Source organism: Canis lupus, chromosome 13 (genome assembly GCF_011100685.1).
Source record: "Canis lupus familiaris isolate Mischka breed German Shepherd chromosome 13, alternate assembly UU_Cfam_GSD_1.0, whole genome shotgun sequence".
NCBI lineage: Eukaryota > Metazoa > Chordata > Mammalia > Carnivora > Canidae > Canis > Canis lupus.
The window spans coordinates 2,252,395-2,270,499 of NC_049234.1; the positions used below are offsets into that span (position 1 = coordinate 2,252,395).

Here is an 18,105-nt window from a genome sequence, read left to right on the forward strand (position 1 = left end):
TTCCAACCAATTCACTTTAAAAAATGAAATATGCTGATAATAAAACAGCTTATTTCTAGAAGAAAGACAGGTATTAGACATGAAGAAAGGATTCCTTGTGTGTCAACACTTTGTTGAGAAGTTCAGTAAATGCTTCCTTTTGGGCTGAGATCAATATATAGAATCATCTCAATAGCTTGAAATATTTATAATTGTCATGTGCCAAATGACTATTCTTATTCTTATAAAAATACCTGCACACAAACCATAAGGCAACAATACATTAGTATTTACATTTATTTAATATATGCAGTTTACACACTCACTATTGAACAAAATTGGAATGCAAACAAATATACAAATATCATAATAAGCATTATCAACTAAAATAACTGGCACTAGTGTTATAAGCATATTAATGGACCTTGTGAGAAAAAATGGTGGAAGAAGACTGCAGCCCATGGCATTTTTCTTTTTATAAAAGAAAATGCTCAGTAGCACCATAATGGTAATACTTAACAGAAACACATAAGATGGAACATTTCAACTACTATCATTGAGGTTAACCTGTTTTATTTAAGTAAATTATATAGGAAATTAACATTACAGGCAGTATTTTGGCCAACTTCTGTTTATGTCAGCTGAACACCTTCCATAAACAAAAGCAAAAGAAAATAAAGCCAGCCATACGTAGACCCCTCCTTAGTACTTGGTACAAACTCTGCACTGTGCTTTGATTTCATGATTGGAGAAGATACGCATGTCTTAAAACTGAGGTTATGTATTCACTAAAGCCTGAGTGTGTCTTTGGTAGGCCAATACTTTTTCAGCATTGTTATTATTAATCATATTTATGTTTATTTATCTTGTATTTGTGTACATAATCCAAGGTGTCTAGAGAGGGCATTATGGAAGACAACAGAGCAAACTCCTCAAACAACTAGGTCCTTAAGATCCAGCCTATTTCAAAGGCACCAAGAATCAATGGGGTGCAAACTTCCTCTTGGTAGAAGGTCACGTGACTTTTTTTGTAATACTTACAAACTAATGGAATTTTATTTTGTAGTTTTATACATCTTATTTGGTGCTATCAGTATACATAATAACCTACCTTTACATTTTACTTCTAAGATGGCATCAACAATACACAAGATATATAGAGTACCAGATATTTCTATTTCAAAGAAATACTGCCACAATCTTGCTCAAAGTGTCTAAGTATCCAAATGGTAGCAAATGGGCTGCATTAAGCTTTATATATCCACATTGCATATGAAAAAAAAAAGAAATTTATGCCCAGTTATGAATAGAAATGTTACAAAGAGTATCATATACTGAGAGTAACCTGCAAGGTTCTTTAAACAGTATCCCTTAGTGGTTTCAATAAAATGTCACTAACCACTTATCTCCCAACCTCAAGTTTTCTTTGTAAGAATGTTTCTAACTGTATTAGTATTTTATATTGATTATAAATTAAGCCAAATTTCTATCTAAATACACAAGTATGTGCTTCAAGTAATGTTTTGTGGCAAACACACAAAACATACTTAATTATTGTCCTTACAATAATGCACTTTTAAAGCCTTCATTTCAAAGTTTGGTAATTAAGATCCACATGAAACACAATGCTTTGCTGAACACAGAAAATGTATCTGCATTAGATTATATAACCCCGCATTTGCTAGTAACTTGAAACTTAAAGTAGTCACATGTAGTTCAACCAGCTCCAAACAAGGTTGTTCAATGGTAATTAATTTGCAGCATTCACAGGCCTAAATTTCAGTCTGAATTGCAACTTTTAATTCCATTGTCTGATGTGAGTGGTTGTTATTTGTTTCTTTTAGTACATCACCAAAATATAAATCAACATTGGGTTTTATTCCATTGTTACCATGTTCTTCAGCGATATGATTCAATTGTGGAACTTCTGAACATGAAGCGGTTTTGGTAAGCACAGAAATGCTACACTGATGTGGGGAATTTTCCAGACGATCGTTTTCTACCTCAGGAAGAATGTTAACAGTAGCAAAGCGGGCATGATAATCATTGGAACCATGACTGCAAGAAGTTTTCATGCTTTCTAGGTCAGAACAACTAAATTCAGAAAAATGACTAGAGTGAGAATCTGCTACAGATGGCATACTGTCACTGAGGGATGGAGCCTCAAATTCACTTGAGTTCGTGCTTTGTTGTTCTAACAACTGTGCATCCATGTCCTCTCTGGTCTCATTTATCTTCATGTTACTCTTTTTCCTCAATTTACCACTTTTTGCTTTCTTCCCTGCTGTTGCTTCTTTGGACCACTTGGTGGCACCGACTTTACCTTCAGGAAAGCCACTGGATGAACCACCAGGATGACTTCGGGTGGCACTGCCATCCTCCACACTACTGCTTCCACTGTTGTGCCTGAATTTGGATGGCTTTGATTCAATATCTACTTGTACCTCCATACTGTTGCCTTCTCTGGAACATAAGAGTAACACATGTAAATAAATTTCTAATTTCCTTTTATTTTTCTTCAGGTAATAAATAGCAAAGGGAGAGAGGTTTCTGTGTGAAAAATTCAAAGACTTCATAAAACTATCAGAACAAATTAATGCAGGATATGTTCTATTAAAACATTACTTGAAATAAGAGAATTGTATTTATTCATTGATTTATTTAAGATTTTATTTGACATTGCACAAGCGGGGGTGGGGGGAGCAGAGGGAGAGGGAGCGGCAGACTCCCCACTGAGCAGGGAGCCCAACGTGGGGCTTGATCCCAGGACTCTGGGATCATGACCTGATCTGAAGGCAGATGCTTAACTGACTGAGCCACCCAGGTACCCAAAGGACTGTATTTATAATAATATTTCAATTTAAAAAAAAATAGAAGTAGCTACATTTACTGCTTATGCTATTCCAGGTACTATGTTACCTTCTCCAATTTTTTCCAGAATTTTACTGAGATATAATTTACATGTCACAAAACTCACCTAGCTTTGCGCAGTGGCAGTATCATAGCCAATGAAATTTATCCGAGGCATGATTATTGCTAATTGAAAGTTCACCTGTTTAAACGTGCACAATTCAATGGTTTTTATTTAGTATATTCATAGTTGTGCAACTATCACCACCAACTAACTTCAGAACATTTTCATCATTCCCAAAAGAAACCCTCTATCCACTAGCAGTCTGCTGCCATGCCTCCCTGCCCCCAGCCTCTGGTAACCACTAATCTACTTTCTGGATTTGCCTACTCTGGACATCTCATCATTTTCTCTTCCTGGAGAACCTAATAGCTGGTAACCATTATTTATGATAATTTTGTCTGATAGGAATAATTCTTTTAAAATTAATTTTAAGGGGTGGCTGGGTGGCTCAGTCAGTTTAGTGTCCAACTCTGGATTTGGACTCTGGTCTCAGGGTCGTGGGATCGAGCCTGGAGTTGTCCTCTGTGCTCAGTGCAGAGTCAGCTTGGGATCTCTCCCTCTTCCCTCCACCCCTCTCCCTACTCGTGTTCTCTCTAAAATAAATAAAATCTTTAATAAAGAAACAAAAAACAATCTGAAAACTACTTTAACTCTTTAATAGTTCTTTCCTTACTTGTCCAATGGGATGTAGGAATTCAGAATAGATCCTGCCATTGCTTTGGTGCTGGCATTATCACTAACTGTCCCCAAGCTGACTGTGCCAGATTCTCCACTTAGACTGTACCGTTCCTTCTGGACATCTGCTTGTACTTCCAACCTTAAAGAGCAGGGAGAAGATAAAAACTGAAATAACATATAATATCAGACTACTATAATATGTATCGTATCTTCAAATCATTCAGATAAGAACCCTAGTAACAAAAACTATTTTAGAAACAACTATCAACACTTTTTATTAGTTTCCTTTTATTTGATTATTCAAATTCTACTGCAGCAAATAAACAGTACCAGCCATTGAAATAAAATAGGAAAAATTAGCTGTCTGCCAAGTAAGGTAGTAACAGAGTGACATAGAAAGGACATAAAGGATTTTAATTAAATCTCTATTTGCCATGTTTGAGTGTGAAACAATATCTGAATACATTAAAAACCAGTCTACATGACAGATTAGTGGATCAAAACATCTGGAGCATCTATATATTAAAAACGATCCTATAAATTTAATACCCAATTCTTTTAAAAAAAAGTCATAATAAACACTACTATAACTTTTAAGTTTGTGTTTAAAAGTATAAAAGCAAGCTACCTAAAAAAAATAAAAGCTACCCAAAAATAAGATAAATATGACCATTTATTTTTTAATTCATGTATACTATCCTACATTAAGAGAAAAACAACAAAGCTAATAAACAGAAGTCAAGAATAGTGACTTAGAGAAAAACAAAGGAAGATAAAAATGCTTTAATTTTTCCTACTTATATGTATGGCTGTTTTAAAAGACTTGATGAGAACAAAATAAGCACTAACACACAAAATGATTCCGGGGGACTAGACTACCCTGGCCTCAGCTGACACATTCTCACACATCCTGACTCCACCTGCTCCCCCCAGGCCTCAGCCAGTGTTTCCTTTTCTAACATCTAGCTGCTGCCACCACCAGAGGTAAGGTCCAGGCTTATGCACTGCCTTTATTGTGTCCACCAAAGCAGATCCAACACAGATTCATATCAAATCTGACAAATGCAGGGAAAAAGTTAATAATGCAGGGAAAAAGTTAAAAAGTTAAAAGTTAATCTGACAAATGCCTTAGACTTGGTTTTTATCACAGCACGGGTATATAGACAGAAAATTCAAACAAGTAAAAATTTTACTGTTTACCACTAAATTTCATTCTTAATATTGCTGTTTTCAGCCCTGACATAGGATTACAAATAATCATAATGATTACATAATTACATAATCATTCAAAATTCTCATCTAATTCACACCTGAGATAACAGAAGTAAAAACAAAAGCAAAAAACAAAAAACAAAACAAAAAAAGGACATTTTTCTTACCTGTTGAAACAGTTCACCATGGCACTTCCTGACAGACTCCCTGTTATACTGGCTCCAGCTAGGGCCATGGTACTAGCTGTTTCACTCAGGTTGTCTCGAATGGCTCCTATTCGATCCATGTGGCTTCCACTTGCACTCAAACTGCCAGTCAGACCACCAACACTTCCCTCCCCTATGCTAGGGTTGTGTCTTGCTTCTGCTACTGAAGTTGTGTCTAAATGTAAATATTTTAAAGAAATTACGTAAGTGTGATTATTCATTTCCCTCTTCTTAAATTCCTCCATGATTTCAGAAAGGACCTTTCATTATACAACATGCACAGGAATAGGAAAAACATCTGGAGTCAGGAACACATAACTATGGGGTAAAAGGACAGGGAGCTATCTCAGAGTGTAAAATTGGATTAGGGACTGACTCTCAGTATTACATGGTTACCACTTTTTTTACTGTAATAGCTTTCTATGATGATAGGTGGTAGCTACACTTGTGGCGAGCACAGCATTATGTAGAAACTTGTTAAATCGTTATGTTGTACACTTGAAATTAATGTAACGTTTGTGTCAACTACACTCATATTAAGAAAGAAGAAAAAGGAAATGAGGATGGAGAAGAAATGTGAGGAGAAAACTGGCTTTCTCCTTTTGTTAATATTAAAGATATTAGGATTTTTGTATGATAATGGAAATAAATAAAGATGGTGAAATCAAGCACCAGGTTCTAAAAATACAATATCAAAGAAGACAGGTATAGCCCCCATCCCTAAGAAGCCAAGTAAACAAAAAACAACTTATTACAGACTGTGAATAAGTGCTTTTAAGGAATCAAACTTTTACCTTGAATCTAAAATAAACTGGCTTGAAATCCTAAAAAAAAAAAAAAGCTCACCACTTCTTTTAAAAAATCCAGAAGATTTAGGAATTCTATAAAAAATCTGTTGAAAAATTTAGCTGACTGTTGGAGGAAAATATGTGTTTTCAATAAGGGTTTCATTTAAAGAGCTTATTATTCTCCAGGTCAATAAAGTGCACCACAAGCTGATTTCTTGGTATGTTCTACAGATTGAATTGTATACAAGCTATTACAAGACCTGATACCACTATATTCCATAAAATTATCTGGGGTAAGACTATACCAGGCAGAGAGAAGGGCCAATTTAAAAGCCTGCAAGTGGCGGTGTACTTGGCATCCTCAAAAACATCAAGGAAGGGGTGGTATTAAATAGAAGAGTGACAAGAGAGGAGTTCAGAGATGCAATCCAGGACAGATCATGTGGGGCCATATAGTCCAAGATAAGGATTGGGGATTTTTTCTCCATGACTGTTGGAAGCACTAGGAGAGTTCTGAGCATAAGAAAGACACACTGTGAAATAGTGAGCAGAAAGATGAGAAACTGATGGATCAGCTAAAGAGGCTATATTATAATAGGCTATTAAAAGGATAGAGATGGTAGCTTGGACTGAAAAATCCAAAAAAAGGATAGTAGCTTGGACTAAAGTGGAGAGGATGAGAAATGGTTGGATTATGGCTAAATATTGAAGGGAGCACCAGATTTTGCTGTCAGATCACATGTAAGGTAAGAAGGGAACAGGAGGAATCACTCTAAGTGAGGGGTTTTGGTCCAAACAGCAAGAATGGAGAGGCTACCAAATGAGGAGTGGATGATGACTAGAGAGAACAGGTTTTAGAGTGAAGAGTTTGGTTACAGACAAGTTAACCTTGAAATTCTTGTTAGATATTTAGATTAACGAGGAGAGTTAGATATACAAACATGAAGTTCAGAGGCGAGTTCTAGCCTAGATACAAATGTATGAGTGGTCAGGCTACATGTTATTTCATAGGTGAGATGACTCAGGGAATGAGTGTAGATGAAGACTAAGAAGGAATGATTAGGAGATATGATGAAATGAGAAATGGTTTCTCTGAAGATAAGAAAATGTTTCAAGAAGGAGGGCATGGTCTACCATGTCAGGTGTATTGTTATATTAAGATGAAAACCAAGAGTTGACCATTTTATCTGGTAACACAGAGGTCATTCGTGACTCTGCTTTGGTGGAGTGGTCAAGATAAAACTATGGAGTGGTAGGGGCCAAATCTGATTGGAGTGGGTTCAATAGAGAATGGGAGGTAAGAAAGTGGACATTATCTTTGCACATCTGCCTGATTATTCCCTGAAGACAAATTTCTATAATAAGAATTACCAGAAGATAGAACACACACATTTCTTAAGATTTACTCCTACTAGCAGTCTATGAGGGCCTTTTCACTCTCCAGTTATTGTTCTAATTAATATTTCTTTGAATAACATTGGGTTAAAGATATTCTCTCTTCACTAGCTATCTATACTTCTTTTATGAACTACCTTTTTCTTCATATCCTGTTTTACCGATTTGTATTATTTCAGGCAAAGTTTAAGATTAAAAGTCTAGAATTTCTACAACATTACATTTCTAGTATAGGTTAGGTACCCAGGACTCTTCCAACCTCTTTCATCCATTCACCTTTCCCAGGCAGTTCATTTCACTGATGTACTTCAGGATGAACGCTATTAGGCCTAGTGAAAGGAGGGCAATGGAAATTCTAATTTGCATGTTACCGATTCTCCCAACTAAAACTATTAATAAGTACATCCTCTTCCTTTGCTTAAAAGACTTACCTACAGCTGTGTTAGTTCCACCAACATTTATATCATTTTCATCATCAAATTCAATCCTGACTCCTTTTCCATTGCCTGCAGAGACTCCACAACCTCCACTTCGACAGAGAGAAATTGGAACAACACCATAGACATAGGCTAACATAATAGGAACACCAATACCTAGAGAGGAATTAAATTAGTAATTGTAAGTTAAAAAATAATCACAGAAACATGAGTTCTCAGAAAGCCTTTTCAAGAGAAAGTGTATAGGAGAAAAGTGCTGCTGTTTTCCAATCCTTGCCCAAAATGGATTTATCTAGCTGTGAAGAGACAAATTCAAAGCTTCTAACCTCTTAGGTGACACGCATGAGAAAAAAAGATGTAAACCTTTTTGTTTTTCAGAGCCAAGGCTTGAGAAAGTGGTAAGGGTGGGTATGAGCCAATAAGAATTTGCCAATTATCCTAACTCTAGGTTTCTGAGTCTATAATACTTTTAACCAATACACTCAATGAGAGGCTTTCTGCAGGCTCAGCTTATATTGTCCTTAATAAAAAAAAAAAACTCTCTTAATCTTCTGCAATATAATGCTTTGCTTTGAAAAAATCCTTCTGTAAAACTTAAATTTTATAAAATTTGAGGTAATCAGTATTTTTAAGCATTTTCTTACCTACAGTTACTGCAGCTACAACTGGAGATACTATTACAGACAATGTTACACCACCTGTTATGGCCAAATTCCGTTTGTGCTTTGAAACGTCTTTGCCTTCATATCGATTGTGAATCTTGAATTAAAAATAAAAATGGGGTGGGGGTTTAAAGAGAAAACACATTATATATTTAATTTAAATGAAATAGATCTACATTTGCTAGTAATTAAAGTGACTTCTTTCATAATTTCATTCACTTAAGCGTCTTAATTCAAGATAAATTGTTCTATTTTTCTTAAACCATATTCTTATGTATAATTTAGTCCTTATTAATAATTTGCTTAAATAAGACAGTGATTTAATAGATTTTACTTTGTGTTTACTTTTAAACAGTCTTGAGTAAATGTATAATCTTATTCAAGAAGAGTAAAATCATGTTTTGAGCAAAGAAAAAGGCATTAAGAATATTATCTTCAATATAGTCATGAATTGGATGCTTGACTAATAGATTACTTCTAATAAATTTAGCATTCCATGGGGTTTCTTTCTAAATAGGCATCCCTAAATGATAAAAGTTGGTTTCTAGGGGAGACTGCCACACTTTTTTTTAAATGGACCTTAACAAGCAGTACTAAGAAGCAAATATCACTAAATTAGTCAATTTTTTTCTTGAATCCCTTTTTATAAAGAAAAATGTCAAATGACTCAGAATCCCGGGATCTCATTTATAGTTCAAAGTAAAAGGCAGAAAGAGGAAAAAAAGAACAAATAATGCTTCCAGAGGACAGGAGTTAGATCTCTTCGCATCTTTGTACAGTATAGGTACTGTATTAAAATAAATAGAATTTAATATCACATTGAAAGTGGCTTGTGAGATATATGAACTTAGATTAATAGAATTTAATATCACATTAGAAGTGGCTTGTGAGATAATAAACAATTTTAAATAGAATTAATAAATAGAATTTAGTATCACATTGAAAGTGGTCTGTAAGATATCTGAACTTCAAGAACAGCTCAGTCTCTTTGGTTTCATGGTTTGCAAGGGCTAAAGCTAATAAAGTATATTTCTCCTCTGTTTCAAGAGATTCAAAATAGCCCCCAAAAATGTATGGGTAGTCTCTAAAATACTTGACTTATGCACAATGTTACAGGTGAGATTTAATAAAATAATCTATTACGTGGTTGTCTTGAAGGCTATAAAGTACAATGAGCCTTGTAGGAGATAGGAAACAGTGAGAAAGCTGGGGCAGGAAGGTGGATGAAGCATGCATGAGACGAGAAGCATTCACATTTCCTAGTGAGAATCCTGCCAGCATTAACTAAGTTCCTAGGAAATGAGCCTCTATACTTCCCTAAATAGTCCATGCACGCAGAAATGGCAGACCCTCCCAAGGCATCTTTCATCAACCTTCAGTACTGCAGTTAATTCTTGTTCCTCTCCCCACTACCATTCCTGAAAAACTTAGCAATGAAGCAGAGAAAAGCCAAAGCTAAAAACTGACAGAGTAGATAGGAATCTTCCAGAAAATTTTGCATCCTTAAGCACCAATGTTCAATCACAGTGATCATATTTTATTCTATCTCTGGTTCAACTTAATTTTTTGTTTTACTTTCTTGTGCCACATTTTCTATTTGTTATTGTAAATAAAGACTAAGCTTTTAGCTACTTTATCAACCTAACAAGTTTTCCTGGGCTGACTTATATCCCTAAATAGCACAGAGAGCATTGTTTCAATGGGAAACTAATTCAACAACTTTCAACCCTTTCAGTATACGTTTGAAAAAAGGAGGACTTAAAACTGCACCTAAGACATGAACAATGAGATCTCTCCTCTATGAATTATTTGTAGATGTGTGCAGTATAACAGTCTCTCCTTCCCTTCTACTTCTATTTCCAAGTATCTGAATAGTCTTGCTTTTAGCAAAGCCTTGTTTTGGGTAACTACATGAAGGATTATTATAATCAGCTACTATGTTTGGGACCTTAAATAAGTTTAGGGAGTTTGTTTTGTTTTTTAAAAGATTTTATTTATTTATTCACGAGGGGGGGGGGGGCAGAGACACAGACAGAGGGAGAAGCAGGCTCCTTGCAGGGAGCTTGATGTGGGACTCAATCAATCCCAGGACCCCAGGATCACGACCTGAGCTGAAGGCAAACGCTCAACCACTGAGCCATCCAGGATCCCCTCAGATAATTTCTAAAGTTACTTCTCAATTCTGAGATTCCATTAACATAGACAGCAGAATTCTTAGCCACTTCATAAATGGTCCTTTAACCTTTCAAAAAAGATTGCTTAGCTAATGAAGTAGAATTCATCACTCATAGGCCAGTGGCAATTATTGGTATCTGGACTTTCACAAGACTGTTATAATCTACAGAACAGCATATTAATAGCAGTAATCTAAGAAAATAAAACCTTTGAACTAAAGTTCAAAATAATTCAGGAACTGGCTAATTATTCTTTGCCTTGAGGGCATATGTAACTTAGCTATTAACATTTTATAGACCTAACTTTACAAGGATATACCCATGAGAAAAATAGCAGGTGTGTCCTTCAATACTTAAAGTTAGAAAGGAAATGTACTAAAGTTTTCAGATTCAGGTAATTTTAAAGCAAGTCTACTTTTTATGGATACATACAAGTTTGCCAAACACTGACAATTTATTACCTTATGAAAAAATAGTTTTATACTGAAGATATTTCAGTATAAAAATGATCATAAAAATGATCTTTCAAAACAAAAAACAAAAATCATCAATATCAATCTTAAACCTGAAGATTTTAAACTAATAAAGAATTAATAAGCATTTTACCTTACGGCCCACATATACAGGAATGCCAATAATCATTGCAGGGATAGCAATGCCAGCTATTAAAGCAATTCCTACGGGAGCACCAACAAGTGTTCCCAGCTGCCACAGTATCTTCTTCTTTCTGCTCCAGGGTTTCTTCCCCCAAAAAGTACATCCTGATGGACTAATTGAAAAAATTATAACTGTAACTGCTCTAAAACATAACCGATGACTATATTACATTAAAGCAATGATTCTAAAGAAGAATTCTCATACTCAGGAGTGAGGTTTTATTTTTTCCTTTCCTTGAATTCTGAATTCATTAAAGCCCTCCACAAACCCCCCCCCCCCAAATATCAATGTAAGAACTACCACCAGTTATTTTATTTTTTAAAGATTTTTTATTTATTTATGACAGACAGAGAGAGAAGCAGAGACACAAGCAGAGGGAGAAGCAGGCTCTATGCACGGAGCCTGATGTGGGACTTGATCCCAGGTCTCCAGGATCAGGCCCTGGGCTGAAGGCGCAGTGCTAAACCGCTGAGACACCCAGGCTGTCCGCCATCAGTTATTTTAAAAAGAAAGTGATAACTAGTATTCAAGTTAAATATTTATCCTGAGTCCTCTATTATCCTAAAAATGTTAGGTTAGCTTTTGAAGAATAAATTAATGCAAAACATGCTTATTTTTAGGCACACAATTCTCTTTGTGGACTAAATGAGGGAATTTATATATAAGACAATCAAATGGAAATATTTATGACCTAGTATAAGCTACATAGGAGTATAAAATACTAGCTTCTAAGTTTAACAAAACAAACAAAAAAAGAAGAAATCTATGTTTGCTATTTTTGACTAATTAATCCCAAGTGACTAACACAATAATTTGGTTCCTTTTAAATTTATGTAACTAGAATAAAACACATTCTTCTCAGTATCTTATAAGCATGTTTAAAAATCTTTAATATTCTTTCCAATTATCTAAAATAAATATATAAAAGATTTAGATATAAAGAGCTCTTTCTCCCTTCCCCCCAAGTACTAACTAGGCCCAACCCTGCTTAGCTTCCAGTATCAGACAAGACAGGGCACATTCAGGGTGGTATGACCACAGACTAAATAGCTCCTTTTATATACTTACCTTAGATAATGTAAATCTGAGATTTCTTTCATACATAACCAACAAAACTCACAACCACAGACAGCACATGTCATGTGATTACAGCTCCCATCGTTCATCTTTATTATATAAGCCGCACATCGTGGACATGGCTTTATATCATCAGCTATTAGGAAAATAAAGAGATGTTTATTACATAAAACTGTTCTAAAAATAACAATGTCTAGTAGATAATCAATTGTAGCAATGCCAAAAAATCTTTACATAGTTTGTTAACTGATAACTTTAAGCCAACTATTTTTAGCATATATTTTTCCAAAAGAAATGCTACAAAGAACATCTATATAACTTTTTTTAAAAAAAGTATTCTTCTTCTTTTCTCAGAAAAAGGAACATGTTTTACATTAAATTTTCAAATTGTAAACATTTTCAAAAATAGTGGAACAATGAGAACAAACAGTAACAAAATAATAAAAAGAGACAGGAGAACCAAGGACAGCCCCTAGGCGAACTCCAAACTACGTGAAGTTTCTTTGTTCCTATCCCATTGCTATCTTCTCTGAGTGGCACTTTGTATTCTACAACTTTTCAAATCATCTCTACTTTATTAAAATCTAGATATTCTTTATACTGCAGAATAGTTATCTTTGTCTTTTAAAAAATAATTAATTCAAATGCTGTTGCTGTACTCTTTTTGTATATAATAATATGGTTACAATGCACACAGGTGCCACGTTAAAATCAAATGGCACGTTTCAAAATCACTGACATAGAATAAGAGTTATCTCAAATTCTACAACTATTTTGAACCTTGCCATCTATTTAATAGCAAACAGTAAATTATTTTACTATTATTGGTAGCCAGTTATATTTTCCAATTAGCTGCTGAATTCAAGTATTTGTTCCATTTTCTTACATGATAAGCATTAAACTATATTTTCCTTTCTAAAAGTTTTACAGTCAAATTTCACCCGTGCTTTATCAGTGAATTCGGGTTTCTTTAGAGCTTCTTTTAGGGCCAAAGCTGTTTTTTAACTTAAGAACTGGTCAAAGCTCACAATTAGTATTTTAACAATTTCAAACAATTTTGAGCAAACTGATAACTCTACGCAGCCAGACCAAGACAAATGATAAATACTAGAATATAAAAATTAAAAATATTTATAAGTCATGATTTAAATGACCCAAAGAACATAAAATCTGCATTAAAATTTTTAAAAAATATTTTATTTATTTATTCATGAGAGAGAGAGAGGCAGAGACACAGAGGGAGAAGCAGGCTCCATGGAAGGAGCCTGATGTGGGTGGGACTCGATCCCAGGACTCCAGGATCATGCCCTGGACGGAAGGCAGGCACTAAACCGCTGAGCCACCCAGGGATCCCCTGCATTACAAATTTTTTAACATTTTTAACGCAGCATAAATTAAAGCATGAATTTAAAAAAGCTGGCTTTCACAGCAGATACAATGTCTAGTACTTCAAATTTAAGAAATGCTAATACTATCTGCTTAAGTGGCATATTAATCAATAAACTTCCTCATTCCAGAGTATACCTCAAGTAGTAAATATCTGAATTAGAGGTGGGAGTAAAGAGACCCCACTTTGGCTCTGATACATGCAATCTTCAGAATAAAATGAAAGATAACATCCCCATTCATTCTATGGTTCTAAACCACAAAACAGCCTTTTAATATGCTAAGATTACATATAAAGAACTAACACCGGGATCCCTGGGTGGCGCAGTGGTTTGGCGCCTGCCTTTGGCCCAGGGCGTGATCCTGGAGACCCGGGATCGAATCCCACGTCAGGCTCCCTGCATGGAGCCTGCTTCTCCCTCTGCCTGTGTCTCTGCCTCTCTCTCTTTGTGTGACTATCATGAATAAATAAATAAAATCTTTAAAAAAAAAAAAAAGAACACCATAAGCAATGTATTTTTGATGTCTCTTTATAGATCCGTACCTGCATGTTTCCACTGTGTACTTATTTATCTATAAAAGGCTGTTTTGTCTGCCTCTTAAAACAAATTAGAAATTATATATTTCTCTCAAGATATTCTCAAATGCAAAAATCCAAAATAGGAGCTGTTTTACTGATTAGATGGTCAATTGATGCCCCCTTCTCTGAGCATCAATCCACAGCAACCTCATATTAAGAAAAAGCTTCCCATTTCTATTTAGGGTGTGCTTGACAAAGGTTTTGTTTTGTTTTGTTTTGTTTTTAAATCATTATATTTTTACTTACTGTTAAAGTATGGGCTATTGTCATGTTGGGGGGGGGAACCCAACAAATTACAAAACATACAGTTCTCAAAATCTGTTTAAAAACTTTCCCACTCCAACCATATTACCTGTAAGGACTTATAACAAAATGTTAACAGTGGTTTGGTTATCTTTTGGGCTGTTAGAAGTAGGAGTCAGAGATGAAGATGGAAAGCCAATTACACATATTTTTAATAAAGGGGAAAATATAGTAACAAAAATAAAAAACATGTAGTTTATTTAAAATGTTAACTCCAAGTGCATAAACTTCCTAGCTATAAGAAAATGTCTCATGTAGATATAATACTGTCACAGTTTAAAGATAATTACATCATAATACAAATTATTTAATGTACCAGATGATTAAGCATATTTCTTTATCTTCAGCTGATTGACCAGAAAGAAAGAGCCAATTAATTATTATCATGCCAAGCAATTATTACAAGTGCAGCCAATTTTTCACTGTATCGTGATAGCAGGAGACAAAAAATACCAAGATATCTGGAACAAGGGGAATAAACAAAATCATTTTAGATGGTAGTTCCCTTTTGTTTTTTTTTTTCCTCACAAGTCAATGAGTAGCCAAGTTCAAGTTTTTTAGAGATTACATCAAAAAATACTCTAATACAAGCATTTGTTCTGAGAGCTTTGATTTTTAGAGCATTGGAGATAAAAATGCATGTACTTTAAGTTTTCAGAATTAAAAGATTTTTGAACATGGAAAAATTCCAAATGAAGTTTTTAAAATAATCACCTTGGAAGGCTATATTTATTCCAACAATTCTACTATTTGGCTCAAATCATTTGAGAAGTTCTTCTTTCAGAACTGCTTTCAAAGCTACTTATTATAAAAAAAAAAAAAATCACTCTCGATCATATAGTGACATCTTACTTTGGATCCACCCTAAACCAGTGATTCAACTTGGTATGATATTCTACTTGTTAGACTTAGCTCCAAAAGAACTTTTGGTCATTTCCAGAAATCAAATTGACATTAAGATAATCTAAGCAGCTGTATTGGGATCTAAAGGTTATGACCAATAAAGCATTCCAAGTTAGCAGTGCTGAAATAAACATAACATCTCCCACAGTGAATATTGTGAGAAAGATCAACATTCATTTGATGACTACATTATGATGCTTATTTTAAAATTAATAAATGCAAATCTCTAGCAGGTGACTTTTTTCTAGTTTCTTTACCTCAAATAGTCAGAACACCTACTATGTGTCAAGAAAAGTTTCAATCTTACAGAAACATATTAGTATCTTCATTTTACAGATAAGACAACTCGCTCACACAGAATTAGTGGAAAAGCTAGGATTTAAATCCAGACAGACTGATTCCAGAGTCCAGGCTCCTACTCATTACGTATGTCTGGTAATAAATATCCATGCCCACACAGAGAAGAGGTATATCATTTCCAAGTGGACCACTCCATGGCTACAGTTGACTCTACAGGGTTTAGGTATATCAGGTCTCCTCTGAATTGCTTCTGGACCCATACTTACAAATTATTATTAATACTTTTCAGTTCCACCTCAACTCTTCAGAAAAAGCAACAGAAACAAGTCAATGAGCAAATAAGCAAGAAAATCTGTGTACATTGTATAAAGCATTAAATGTTGAAGTTTATTTAATTTTAAATTTGATTCTATTGAATAAGACCTTAATAGCATAAAGTACATGACTATTTCAATATACTGTGTAGGAATGTAAATTATTTTCTTGACAAATTTCTGTATTTTTCAAGTTTTTCCATTTTATAATCAGTGAGAAAAGCATTTTTCTAAAAATGACTGAAATCCCAATAAACAATGAAATTCTATAAATAGGAAACATTTTTCAATTTTTATTCAAAGAATATTAAGAGATTCAGAACTTTTTAATTTTTGACATTTAGGAGATGCATATATTGTTCACATATAGATCCTCAGGTAATTTAAAAATTCCTAGCCAAAGACACAAAATTCTTAGTGTCCCTCTAAGATATGATTGTAAATCCTTGATCCTGGAATTAGATGAGACATCTGTAAATAAAAGATGATTTTATTAAAAATCTTTGCTACGCTTTGCATAACATACCTTTATGAACAATAGTTCAGACTATCCTCAGCTATCAATTATATAAATCACCATGGCACTTCCCTTTTCTTTTCTTTTTTTTTTTTAAACAATAAAATCTTTCCAACCTCAATACCATTTTCTCTTCCATAGTAAATGACGAGTACTTTTGGGACAGAAATAATAATAACACATTAAGCACTTCTGAAAGCTAAAGGGAGAAAAGGTAGTAACAGGAAGTGAATACTGCATTTTTTTATTAAGATAACTATAGTGCTCTGTATATGTCAAATATTTTATTAGAAAAAGTTAGACATAAATACCTGCTGCTCCAGATTCCTGACTATAACTAATGGATGAAGAACGTATAGTTCTCAGACGTAAACTCTGGGCTCTCTCTTGTCGAGCAGCATCACAGGTCTGATTGGGGTGCCAAATCTGTTTACAATGGTAGCAAAACTCTGTTCCACAGCCTTCTCGCCCACAAGTTAATTTTGGACAGCTAGCACATCCAAATGCTATCACAGCATATCTTCGAAGAATAAGAAAAATGATTTAAAATGGTACATAAAAGATATTAAGTAAAACAATTATCCAACTTAAATGCATTCCTGAAAAAGTTTTCTATTTATGCGTGAGCAAATGGTCATAAACCCTAATACTATCTCATCAATATAAAAATGGGGAAAAAATGAGTAATTCACAAATGAAGACACATAAATGGCTAAACAAGGTTCAATGTTCAACTTTTAACTTTCAATTTTTAACTAAGATGCCGAACTGTATAGATAACCTAATCCCAATTTTATATACTAAATTAGTATTATGTGCAGCCAGAAAAAACTAGAAAGGATTTACACCAAAAATCTTAATAGTACTTTTGCTGGTACTAGAGTTCTAATTCTCTTCTTTATATATTTATACATTTCTGATTTTTATAATTACCTATTACTTTTAAAATCACAAAGATTAAAACATTACCTACTTAAAAATATCACTGTGAATCAACTACCCCTATTAGTTAACGGCAAAAAATTCATAACTTTTGTGATAAATTAATAAAATTTTGTGATAAATAAAACTTATAATTAATAAATGTCTAGGGGACTATGATCCTTTTTTAAAAAAAATATTTTATTTATTTATTCATGCGGGGAGGGGGGTGGTAGAGGCATAGGAAGAGGGAGAAGCAGGCTCCATGCAGGAAACCCGACGTGGGGCTCCCCACGTTATCCCCAGGATAATGCCCTGGGCTGAAGGCAGCACTAAACCACTGAGCCACCCAGGCTGCCCTGATCTTCTTTGAAAGAGACACAAATAAGTCTTATCTATGTACAAGAAGCTTTTATAAGTATCAAACATTTCCTTTTGCCTGGAAATTTAGGTGAGCTTTCAGGGTTCCTCTTGTTATTGGCAATAAAATTTAAATAGTAACTGTAACTGATATTTTTATTAAATTTTAAGATAATCTGTAAAATTATAAAATTTTAAGTCAGGAAGTTCCTCCACTTTTAGCCCTGTTGCTCCCTTAGTATCTTTTAAACTTAAATTTTACATCTTTAATTCCATTTATTTTTCATAGACCAATTCTCCAATTACCACCGCTATCACAAATATGTTCAAGCATGATTAAAT

At 34.2% G+C, this 18,105-nt stretch overlaps 1 protein-coding gene and 1 pseudogene across 3 annotated transcripts in view; one reads left to right on the forward strand and one right to left on the reverse strand.

Annotated features, from left to right (window-relative positions):
* Window positions 1–257: 257 nt before the first annotated feature.
* Window positions 258–18,105, reverse strand: part of RNF19A (ring finger protein 19A, RBR E3 ubiquitin protein ligase) — a 52,557-nt gene continuing 34,709 nt past the window's right edge. For 2 of the 3 annotated variants that reach the window (XM_038555198.1, XM_038555199.1), the window contains 8 exons: window positions 16,794–17,002; window positions 12,171–12,315; window positions 11,052–11,214; window positions 8,254–8,368; window positions 7,604–7,765; window positions 4,951–5,164; window positions 3,567–3,710; window positions 1,752–2,442 (listed from right to left, as the gene is read on the reverse strand). In XM_038555198.1, coding sequence (XP_038411126.1) covers window positions 1,752–2,442; window positions 3,567–3,710; window positions 4,951–5,164; window positions 7,604–7,765; window positions 8,254–8,368; window positions 11,052–11,214; window positions 12,171–12,315; window positions 16,794–17,002 — 1,843 coding nt within the window. Of the gene's footprint in view, window positions 2,443–3,566; window positions 3,711–4,950; window positions 5,165–7,603; window positions 7,766–8,253; window positions 8,369–11,051; window positions 11,215–12,170; window positions 12,316–16,793; window positions 17,003–18,105 lie in introns of all 3 variants that reach the window. The other variant, XM_038555200.1, reaches the window with a different exon arrangement.
* Window positions 2,959–3,135, forward strand: LOC119865492 (annotated as a pseudogene).